The following is a 12,685-nucleotide window of genomic DNA, read 5'->3' on the forward strand; positions in this document are numbered from 1 at the left end:
GGGGCAGGCGCTCCAGAAGTTAACACTTTACTGCCTCGTTACATGCTGCTGAGACATTGTTCTCATTGTACCTTACGCACAATACAGCACACATACCTGGTGAGATGTGTGTGTGTGTGTGTGTGTGTGTGTGTGTGTGTGTGTGTGTGTGTGTGTATGTGTGTGTGTTCTCCTACCATTTGGTCAGCCTTTGAAATGTGCATGTTCTTAGAAACAATAGCGCACAAGTGTGCAAATATGTAGCATCCATAATGTGATATTTTTCATTTAATTGAATGGGTGTGTGTGTGTGTGTGTGTGTGTGTGTGTGTGTGTGTGTGTGTGTGTGTGTGTGTGTGTGTGTGTGTCTGTGCATACACACGCTAGCCTTTGTAAGTAACCAATCTATTGCTTTAAGATACAAGTGTTCAGATATCGTATTTTCCCTTCCCGATACACATATGAAAGTATATACACATATATATGTGTATATATGCATACATATATGTATATATGCATACATATATATGAATACATGTGTATACATGTTTAATTCATGACCCATAAAAGAATTAAAGAATAAAGTTTCACAGACGTTTTCAAATCCGAGATGGAAGAATCTGAATAAGTGAACAAAACCAGATCAAACAGTCGGCGTCTCGAGGTAATTTAATCTCATTTAGTTTGGATTTGGCGGAGTTTGTACGTGGGAAACAAGTCAACGTGCTTTCCCATACTTGTCTACAAATATGACTTGTTCAAATGGAGCTAAAAAAAATAAAGCAAATAGAGAAAATGTGGCACAAGTGAGGACAATGTGGTAACTCAAACATGACCTGCGAGTCCTTCAGGAGCCGAGATAACCTTGAAGCTCGTGAGTCAAACCGACTTTAAAGCATTTCATTGATGAAAAACCACAATGATAAACTATAGTCAGTTAGTCAGGGACAATATTGACTCACCGCTTCAGACCGACAAACTTCATTTGTCATGAAAAAGATAAGCTGATAATGAAACAACGGGCGTGAAATATAACATCTGTGCGACAATGCTCGCAGTGTTTTTTGACCTTAAATTGATAGGAAGTGTTCTTTTTTTGAAGTATTCTGGCGTTTTTATGGCTCGGGTTGTTTGGCCACCGGGAGGCAAAGAGCTTAACTGCTCTGACATGTTTTAGAGATGCATGTCAGACATTCTTTGAAGCACTAGTATCAGATCAGAACTTGGTATTGGCCGGTATGCAAACGCAGGATCGGTATCAGAAAGGAGGAAAAAAAAAAGAAAAATGGTATCAGAACATCTCTCCTGTCAGAACACACACAGACTCAGACGCTCTAATCTCTCTCAAGACAGGAAGGAAGGATAGCTTCTGAGGTCTGGGAGACTTAATAATGAATTAACACTACTCCTGTAATTATAGTGAAGCTGTGCATATCCTGTGTGTATGTGTGTGTGTGTGTGTGTTGTGGAAAGGAAATGTGGTAATCCAGAGGAAATGTCAATAAAACGGCGATATGTTAGGAGCAGCCAGGAGTCATTATCCACAAGCCATTTCTCTTTCTCAACACGCACACACACACACACACACACACTCCTCGGTGTCGACTTGTTGTGAAGTTAATGACTCGTGGTTTCCTTTTGTTTAAACGGAGCCAACTGACACCACCAGACTTACTGACACATGCAGCCAGGTATGTAGGCAGAGAGGGAGACTCTCTCTCTCCCTTTCTCTCTCTCTTTCTCCCTCTCTCTTTCTCTCCCTCCTCCCCCGTCTCTCCTTCCTGAATTAAATCACTTCCATACACAAACACAAACATCAACGAGGAAGCGGATCGCAGCAGCGCAAACAAGCACCGGCACACATCAGGCCCGCAGGTATCTGGACGGAAATCTTGCTCCTTTAGGTTTATCTTCCTTCAACAGGTAGATCACACCTGGTGGAAAACGCCGCTTTGCTTCAGTTGTGTGTGAGTGAGACGGGGCTGTAATACAGAAACACACGGGGAATAAAGAAATACTGTTGGAAAGGTGGAAGCAATGAGCGCATACACGCAGTTTCCTGATTGCGTTAAAACAACGGCAGTAAGGTGAGCGCAGAAGCATCCAGAAGACACACACCGCCGTTGACTTGTGTGTGTACGTAACACACACACACACACACGTTCAATTTGTGCACAGTCATACTGCAACAAACGTCTGAATCAGTGCGACTTTTCTCATGTGCACCAAAAGTACACAGACGTCATTTCTAAGGGGTGTCGCCTACTTGCCATATCCTCACCGTGATTGGTCGGCTGCGTTGAGGGGCAGGAAGTAGCCGGGGCTTTGAACGTTTCTCGCTAAGCTCCTTTTTCACACAAAAACTAAGAGAGATCATCTGAAAATGCTGTTTCCCCTTATTATTAAAATGATACTGCGTCTCTCGTCTCTGTATGGAAGCTAGACCGTCTCAACTGGGAACGTGGTCGCTAAATGAATGCACATATCTCTTTTTAAACTAAGGATTTTTATGTATTTCTTTACAAACTTGACGTTTTCCAACTAACAACCACCTGTTTATTTTGTTGTAATTCCACAGGGATGTTTGTCATTTCAATTTATCTGTTATTTTCTTGGAGCCATCGTCTTCTGGCCTTCGGGGCGGATTGCTTAATTCCAAAGCTCAAGGAAGACGACACATTTTTCTTCCATTCATTAAAATCCTTCTTAAGCCTCTTTTCACACCTGTTGCACATCGACGTTTTGTATTTAAAAAAAAAAAAGATCCCGAGGTTCTTATTCGAGATGCGTGGCTAAAAAAAAAGAATTTAAAGACAGAGAAACCGTTCACAGCCGCATTTCATTTACTTTCTAAATGATCAGCTGCAGGGAAAAGAGAGGAGAAAGGAGGGGGGGGAGGGGGAGGTTGGCGAGTGCCATCATTGTTTACGCGGCAATCCTGTCTCGCTCGCCACTCTCTTCCCGCCTTTCTTCTTTCCCTCGCTTCTTTCCCTCGCTTTTTACCCTCTCTTGTCTTTCTTCTGTTGTTTTTCTTGATAGCTTTTAGTTCCCCCCCCCCCCGCAATGCCTCAAGGGAGCTTCCACCCTCCCACTAACTATTGCAGTGAAACATTAGCCCTAGCTGATACCTTAAACCTTTAAGTGCATGTGTGTGAGTGTGTGTGTGTGTGTGTGTGTGTCTTTTCAAACTCACGACGGTATTTCTTCAACAACAAAGCCGGAGACTGGCTCCGATCTGCACACACGCAGACGGCGGCGTAGTCACGCTACTGATGCTCGTGTCCTGCCGTAACCCAGGGAGGTTTGATACACAACCCTGTGACTAACAGATATAGTGATGACTAACACACACAAACACACACGCACACAAACAGAGAACAGTCTTGGCGCCGTTTGGAGAGAGAGCGTTGCTACACTCCAGTGAGACGGAAACGCGCAGACAGACAGAAAGTTGATCATCGACGAGTTATGTCAGCAGCCACAGCGCCGCTGTGCCAACACGCCGTCGACGTTTAAGGTGCCGTCGGCACGATCAATTGACGGAGGGTTCGCGGATCAGATGGAGGGGGAAAAAACATCTCAGGAACGAGTCTTTGCATAAATTAGACACGTGTTTGAAAGCTTCCGTCCAAAGAAGTTGTCGTAAAGTAACAATTACACGAACAAAGGGATAACCTCTGAATAAAACGTGGATTGTATTTTGTTGTAAATTCATTTCTGCCACCTCTAAAAGAGACACATGGCCGTCTCGACTGTGTGATCAGGCCTGGACCAGACACACGCACGAGAACAAGTTATTAATTCATGTTTAACGTTGGTATTTACTCAGAAAACACAATCTGGAAGCGGTCCAGCGTTAAGTGAGAGCGCCGCGGCCGGCCACCGCTGACTGAGCTGCCACGGTCCTTCACTTCACTGCAAGCGCTCGTTTCTTCTACTGACGAGCTCTGGTTGTTATTTTAAGTGTCTGACATCTCAAAAGGAGAAGTCTTGTTCTTGAATCTTGCGAGACGAAGTGGTTTTTTTTTTGTTGCTGGAAGACAAAAGGTGGAAACGCGAGCGCCAGCCGGGGAAACGTTTGTCGCGTTGGAGTACAGACGGAGACAGATTTTGCGATGTCAATGAATATTCTGTCTGAGGTGCTTCCATAATGTCGTCAGCCACTAATAAAACAATAAAAAAAAGGAGATCAAGAGCCAGATTGGAACGCACCACTTTGTGAATATGAAGTATGAATATTAGCTCTATTGATCATCAAGATGTTTAACCAGCTGAAGTGATGAAATGTTCTCTTCCCTTCACAGAGTGTTTTAAGTTTGTGAAACAGACTTTTAAAGACAATGACACGGCTCTCTGTTGCAGTTTAAAGGATGGAAAGTATTTTTTGTAACTCTCAAAACAAGTTTATTGGTGCCTTACGGGAAAAAATCCAAGTTATGTAAAAGGTTGTAAGTGATTTGACGAGCTAAGAAAAATTAAGAAGTGCAATAAAAACGAAGCGGAGCGAGGATTAAGTGCTCAAAGGGAGGAGAGCTGGACTCCCTTAAGGTCACGTTGGGAGGTCGAAGGTCATCGTCGCGGTCAGCTGCTGAGATCACGCACATGAATCACCTGTTGACCTTCGCGAGTCCTCATTCCTTTTGGGAGCGTAAATATTCCACGGCTATTGCAGCCGGAGACCTAAAACATCAAGAGTGAAGTGATTAATAAAACGAAGAGGGGTGAGATTGTAGAGTCTATTCGCAAATAACCTCCAGGGGAAACAATCCCAGCAGCCTCGAGGGGGGGAAACCCCGACAACACGGTGGCTTACACCCCCACCTCCCTTCTGCTCAACCCAACTAACCCCAAAGTTCAACATTATTATAGCCAGATTCTGCTCCTCGGCTCATATGCAACACCAATCCCCAAACCCACAGATGCATTACTATTCTTTTCCAGGCGTTTCATCTCCGGGCCTCAGTGGATTGACACTTAATCCTCGAGAGTAGTTTGGGGGAAGGGGGAGGGGAGCATCAGCCCGGATATTACGGCAAACTTAGGGAAACAGCTGAGGAAAATCCACCGGCCGACGTCGGCTCACCCTGTAACAGCCTTATTCCACCATAACAGGATTTCCTCCATACATCATTGCATAAAGACTGCGCTTCATTATGTGATTTTAATTGATAGACGCAGAGAGAAAAGGGGGTGTAAGAAAAAAGAAAACGGCCCGTGTTGGCAGACGAGGACAAATGAACCGTTTTAATGAAATAATTATTACGCTGATTGTTCGAATTATGCACGGCGGGAAACCATTTTGTTATAACAACTTGGAAAAAAATGAGTTGTGTCATTCAAAGGGTATGTTTAATGCCTTTTTTCCTCTCCAAGGATGTGGACGGCTTGAAGCCTGAGAAAACTTGCCGTGTGAATGAAGATGAATATAAAAGCAGAGAACAATGAAGTTATACTATTAAAAAGAAAATAAGGTCATGAGAGAATGAAAGACACGCGATGAATGGACTGAACATGGTGGAAACACGGGGTAAAGACACACACTTTGCGTTGTTGCAGTGGTGTTTTCATTGTTCTCCTCTCTGGCTTTCATGACGACCACAATCTGAAGCGACGCACAATTGATTTTCTTCCTCCACGTACTTCAATAAAGGGTCAGCGGAGCCTCGGCTTTGCGGTCGGCTTTCTTTGATGAGTGTGAACGAGCTTCCAGTGACGGGTGATTTTGGGCTCTGAACCCTCAACGGGCCTTTAAACTCTCTGCATGTTTGAGTGCAGAAACAAATCAAAGTGTTCGAACGAGCTGTCGGGAGATCACCGGTGTGAAAAATGTACTTTCCTCCAGAGTGCAGTGTTCGATTGTCTCCTGGGAAATACTGTTAATACTTAATTACTTTGATTCGGTTTAGTTTCCACTGGCATTTGTTCTATTTGGATATTTGTCAGGGTAAAATTTACTGCATGAAACACAAATAGAGGAAAGGCTCTTAAGATCAACCACCTTTATAGAAATGACTCAATAAATGTTGCTTTGAGTTTGCAACGGACAACAGGAGCCTCGGCCATGAGCGATGTGCAGAAGAGGAGGTCTGACGTGAGTCTGTTTGTATGTGTGCAAACTGGTTTGTTCTCTCTGATAAGCAAGGCCAGAGGCGTCTGGACCTGCATGACCTCTGCAGCGTTGGTGGCATCAAACTGTTTGTGAAGAGAAATACATTTGTCTTCTCCTGTGTGTGTGTGTGTGTGTGTGTGTGTGTGTGTGTGTGTGTGTCAGTCAGATAAGCTTTGACCTCACACATACCGGCACAAGGTTCCCGTCTGCTACATTCTTAAGAGGTGAACTTTACAAAGGACTAACTGAGAATTTGCATTAACAGCTACCTGTGAGTCTTACTCACACACACACACACACACACACAAACACACACACACACACACTTTACCTTGAGTTGTTCAGGTTTGCATGAGAGCATCAGTGTGAAAAGCCTTTGTGACACACACAGAGCACGGTGTGGGGTCTTCTACTCCAAGTTAAAGGTTTGAGTTATAAAAAGGCCAACGTATTGGTGCAAACAAAACTAAGTCACATTCAAACTTGTTATAAACCCAACGAGACAAAAAGGGACACACAAACACGCGAATGAATACTTTTAAAAGACGGTTGACCCTCTCAAGTCACATTTTACTCACCTGTGGCCTCGTTTTTCACTGTAATATATACACATATTAAACTATTGATGTATCTACAGCATATCTTGTCCTCTCCTGTCGGTGTCAAGCAGCTCATAGTTTTTGTCGCGTGCCTTTTGGTTTGCCGAGTCCATCAAGAGGCTTCTCAGTAGCTTTTCCAGAGAGTTTTATTCATGTATTTGTCACGCACGGTCGGAAAGTTGAAAATCTGAAGATAACTATGACGTCATGTCGGTATTTTCTTTTCAGAAAATGTGCTTTTCAAACCCACCGGATGATTTTTGGGGACTCTCATTACTTTTTTTAGTCGTTATCCGTCTCTAGCGTCTCTTAAAAGTCCCTGAATCTCAGGATCAGGTGCTTTAAAAAGACTTCTTTCAACAAAATAAAGACAGTTTGTTACTTTGAGTGTATTCCTCACACACACACTCTCTTACTCGCTCTCTCACACACACACACAGTGTGTTTTTTGGCTGGTCCGGCGCCTGGCCGCTCTCCCAGACTCTGGACGTTACGGCTGCAGCCAAATGGGTCAGACCACCGAATGTGTACTACGTGTATAGATTTCACACAACTGACATCGCCCCGTGTGTGTGTGTGTGTGTATTTAAATGTGTGTGTTTAAGTAACAGAAGCCAGAAATTGAGTAACCACACACAAACACACACACACAAGGGTAGCCAGACAGTTTATGTAAACAAGATCTTATGACGTGCTACCCTGCATGTGACGTGTGTGTGTGTGTGTGTGTGTGTGTGTGTGTGTGTGTGTGCGTGTGTCTGGCCTTTGCGTGTCTCCCATGACCATTTGCCAGAGTGTGTTAAGATTGTCACTGTGTTTGAATTTCCATTGAACACTAAAAAAACAAGTGGAGACAGGGAGAGACCTTTAACTCCAGGCTAAACAGCTGAAGGCCAATAAAGAAATGCAACACACACACACACACACACACACACACACACACACACACACACACACACACACACACACACACACACACAGATAAGCATCTGAGTCAGTGTTTAAGCGAACACAGCAGCATCACTCAACTCGAGACCGCTTCAGAAGGAGCTTAAAGGGGAAGATTTAAAGGGACGGTGAAGATTTCAGCTCCAGTGGAAGAAATGTCCGCACACGGCGTCCAATCAGAGGCTTCCAGTGCTAAAAGACACACGCGATCATAGACCCGTCACCCGCACAGACACACAACTACACACTGAAGACAAGATGAGTAAAAAAGTGAGGAAAAAAGAAAATGTCTGTTCGAAAACAAAAAAACTTGCAAATGAAATCCAATGAGGCAAATAGGATTATAAAGCTCTGAAGCATGCTATGTGTAGCATGTTCAATATGATCTATCATTCCCATAATACTCGTTTTAAGTTGTTAATGTGTCTCACATTAACAAAAGTGATCACAGTTTAGAAGATTGTCCCTCTCTTTGTTTTAGTTTTTTGTAGAAAACAAGAAGAGGGTTATCATTGTTTTAAGAAACACTGCTGCTAATCCATGAGATCATGGACCAGTATAGACAGTAATACAACTGTTAAGTGTGCAGTTGTGAGTGCAACTTGTACGGCAACAAGCAAACAGCTGGTGTTTGAGTCGGTGGGTTTCTCCACAGCGCCGCGAGGGAAGAAGTGTGTGGAGCGAGAGGTGAAACGAGACACACAGGAAAGTGTGTCAGAGGGATCTAAAGAGACGTACTGACTCACAGAGTGACGGACGCACAAATAACACACACACACACACACACACACAGTCCATGTAGTTAAATACAAAAAGCTCTCAATGCACAGAGCTGTACAGTGACCTGGATACAAGTCCTGTCCACTCAGAGTTACATGTTGTGTTTAAGCCTATGGCTTGAACGTTGACCCACATGAAGCAGTTACATTAAATCTATTGATTGCTGCAGTTCATCTCATCTGCTGAGAGCAAACCATGTTCACAAAATGACTAATCTGCAGCATCAAAAAGACACATGCAGTATACGTACATGTATATATATATACAGTCAGGGCCATAAGTATTTGGACTGTGACCCATTTTTTCAAATTTTGCACATTTACACGACTGTTGTGGATTTGAAATAAAGCAGTCAATGTGTGGTTGAAGTGTACTTTAGTAGTACATAGTAGAAAGTGTTGTTATATCCATTATATCCATTGATTGATTAAAGCTGAAAGTCGACACTTTAATTCAAATCTGTGTAAAAAAGTTGCGTAAAGAGAAAAGAAAAATTATGTCACCGTTCAAATACTTATGACGCTGACATACTGTGTGTGTGTGTGTGTGTGTGTGTGTGTGTGTGCATAATTGAACAGGAAGTTTAAAGTTTCACTTACATTGAAATCTGTGTAAAAAAGTTGCGTAAAGAAAAAAATAAGAACAATTGTGTCACAGTTCAAACACTCATGGCCCTGACATACGATGTGTGTGTGTGTGTGCGTATGTGTGTGTGCATTCAACAGGAAGTGCACGCTGGATTATTAACCCGTATCCGTTGGGCTGAATGATTTACGCTCTCATGCTCATCTGGATATGGATGAGATTTCCATGTTTATCCTGTGATTTGTTCCTAAAACAAAGTCCCAACTCAGTCTCTAACTCACCGTTTCTGTAAATCTCCGACGTATATAATCAAAAGCGGCAGAAATACCTCATACCGTACTAATCTCAAAACATGAACTGTGTCATTTACATCTAGGGATAAAAGATGATCATCTGGCAAAAGCAATTACATGCTTTTATATACCACGGCACACATGAGGATCTCTCTTCTAAATCAAACAATAAAGCCGAGAGATCCGAGTCCTCTCTGCCTTGACTCTCATTTCAATATGAATCTCTTCATAACGCATTATCATAGCATCCATTCTATAGCCGTGCACCACCCCTGACGTGCACTGCCGTAATTACTCGTACTCAAAGTCCATGTCAGATTATCTTTCATACAGTAAAAGATTACGTTTGCATCATTTATTCTCTTTTGTGCGTTGTCAAAAAGGTCAGATCCGTGCGTTACGATCAAGTTATTTGTTTTTCATCCACATCAGGAAGGCGCATGTTTCGCTCTGTGTACGTTTTTTGGAAAGAGCTTGAACGTGAAAGTGTGTCAGGAGTCAAGGCTCCGCTATTCAAAACAGCGCTGCGGTCGGATATCTTTCAATGCGTCTATTAATTCCATGTTTCAAATACGTACAACCTTGCAAAGCAACGTCCTGCTCAATGCGAGCTGACATAAAGAGGGAAAGACTGCAGGCAGAGACATTAGAAAGGTCTAGAAAAGTCGACATCGCCGCAGTCTTTCGACATTTGTGCGGCGAACACGTCCCATTCATCCCATTTATCATGGGTCTGATGAAGCGCGTATGCACCTGACAGCGGTGGCAGAACGAGGAACGAAGGAACATTGTGTTACAATTACACAAGTGCAGTTCAAATATAAACATTCACGCGTACGTAGTCTCACCCGTGTGTGAACCAGAGACAAGAAAAGAGAACAATGTGGAGATAAATCCTCTAAATAAACACCTCTGAGCCGTCATTAACAACTCGGCGGTGCAGGCACCCACTCGTCGGCATTTCAAAGTTCACAGATGTAGTCGCGCACACGCGGTGTAATAATTTGACTGTCTTTTAAAGGTTATTCCAAAAAGCCAGGCTAAATGAAAGAAGACCTCGCCGCAGCATCAGGAGCCCATTAGGACTCCACGTCTTACCTCTCTTTGAGGAAGTCCACCACTTTTTTGAAGTCGTCGATGCAGTACTCTCTCTTCATGTCCATCAGGACGCTGTCCGAGGCCGATTGGACGGGGACGTGAAGGAAGGCGTAGACGCGCGGATGATTCAATATCTTAGCCATCTCCTAATGAGACAGAGGGGGGAGAGAGAGAGAGAGAGAGAGAGAGAGTAGAGAGAGAGAGAGAGAGTAGAGATGTATGAAAGGGTTAGATGTTTCAGAGGCAATGGAGGTGAACACTGTGCATGTGTGAGTTTGTCTACATGTTACATGTCTGAGAACAACTGCTGAGCAGCAGATGTTCAGATCTGTTGAAATAAAACGAGTTAAAACAGAAAAGGACACTTTAATGCGGTTACATTTACAATCAGAAAAGTAAAAATTCACATGTTGCAAGGCACACGCTGTCCACTAACAACATACATCGTATGAAAGTGCAGAGAAAACTAAAACTATGTTGAATGTATTCAAACCTTCTTCCACCACAGACGGCCTGAAAACACAAATCTTAATGAAACTACTGCATAACTATCAACATGAGCAGAGCGCATAAAACTCACTCACTTATCATCACTAACTAATACTAAAATGATGTAAACTGTCGTAAAATAGTTTATTCTGTTATATCAAACTGTAAATCATAGCTTGTTTTATGAAGAACAAAAAAATGCATGTAGACTGATATTTACACATCTGAACAACATCTCACATGTGTAACTTTTATTATTATTAACACCAACATTATTCAAACAGCCCTAGTGGTTGCAGAGATACACACTTTTTACTTTGGGGATGACATTTCCAAAGGAAAGGGCCTGAAATAAGGTTGATGTCCTTTAAAATCTGTAGAAAAAGTTAACTGTAGGTATTTTACGTGACCCTTATATGAAGTCAAACAGAAAGAAGAGGTGAAGTTGTGGTGATGAGTGACAGCTGCTAGCTTTTAATAAAACGAACGCTCCATTCAGCACCTTTCCTGCCTATTCACGGACTCCTTTCACTCCTTCTATACGTTCCCTCCATCTCTCTGATGTTCTTTCTTTATATTGGAGAAGTATAAGAAAAGCTTAACCGAGAATAACCGCGTGCCCAACGGGTCTAAAGTCCAATAAGTCGAGGCTGAACTAGTGAGGGTTAAGAGCTTTTACTGAAGCATCGAGGTCCACATCTCGGATCACAAAAAGTGAGAGGATAACAAGAAAAGGTCTATATTTAATAACATAATTATACAACTAGCCTTTTCCTAACCTCTCTGCTTTCAAAGTGCATGTTCAACATAATACATGCAGCTTCTTTAACACAGAAAGCAGGTTTTAAGTCTTGAAAACACTTTTGCACGTTAGAAAATGGCCGACAGATGTTATGAAATAGATGTTTTTTGAATCAAAGTAGTCATAAACAAATAATGAAGATGTACATTTTCTGTTTGTATTTAATCTGACATTTTCCCCCTTTAGGTTATTTATGGGAACCCAGGCAAAGTGGTAAAAAAGGGGGATTTTCCAGGAAATCCAGGAGACTTTAAACTGTGTTTCCGTCTCAGCTCTCGACACTTTCACCGAGAACAATCGAGTGACATTTTGTGTTGTTTAACACATTAATTGGGAGAGTTGCCGGGTTTTTCTTTATCCTTACGTTCATTCCCTCCGTAAAAAAGAACTGGAGAAACCGCAGATGTCAGATTTTTTCTGATGGACGCAATCAGCGTGCTATCATTAGCATGCTAATCACCACCAGAAAGAGAAAGGGAGAGAAAGAAATGATTTAATGATTTCCTGCAAGAATATGCTGATTGCAGTCCGTCCTCTCAATTAAGATCTATTGTAGAATGCTCCGTACGCACACACACACACACACACACACACACACACACACACACACACACACGCACACACACACAGCTCAGTTGCAGTGCACCACAGGGGGTGACCACTGGAAGCTCCAAATTAGAACAAATTAATTTGGTTTGAAAATGGAGCTTGATTGGTGACAGGAATCTGTTTGCTGCGTGTGTGTGTGTGTGTGTGTGTGTGTGTGTGTGTGTGTGTGTGTGTGTGTGTGTGTGTGTGTGTGTGTGTGTGTGTGTGTGCGCGTGTGTGTGTGGTTATATGAGAGACAGAAAGTGAGTGAAAGAGCAATTGATGTACTTTTACTGTAGATGCTTTCATCGGAGAGTGGTTATGTGCCAATGTGTTGTTTTCTAAATTCTTCTACTTTCTTGTTGTTGATTTATTGAGTTTACGTCAACATTCTTGTTGCGAAGCCTTTTATATG

At 42.7% G+C, this 12,685-nt stretch overlaps 1 protein-coding gene across 2 annotated transcripts in view; it reads right to left on the reverse strand.

The window, feature by feature from the left end:
- cdkal1 (CDK5 regulatory subunit associated protein 1-like 1) overlaps positions 1-12,685 on the reverse strand; it is a 200,182-nt gene that overhangs the window by 69,264 nt on the left and 118,233 nt on the right. For both annotated transcript variants that reach the window (XM_068570623.1, XM_068570625.1), the window contains one exon: positions 10,392-10,537. In XM_068570623.1, coding sequence (XP_068426724.1) covers positions 10,392-10,537 — 146 coding nt within the window. The remainder of the gene's footprint in view (positions 1-10,391; positions 10,538-12,685) is intronic.

Source organism: Clinocottus analis, unplaced genomic scaffold, assembly GCF_023055335.1.
Source record: "Clinocottus analis isolate CAN_PGR_092001 unplaced genomic scaffold, fCliAna1.0.p SCAF_9, whole genome shotgun sequence".
Lineage (NCBI taxonomy): Eukaryota > Metazoa > Chordata > Actinopteri > Perciformes > Cottidae > Clinocottus > Clinocottus analis.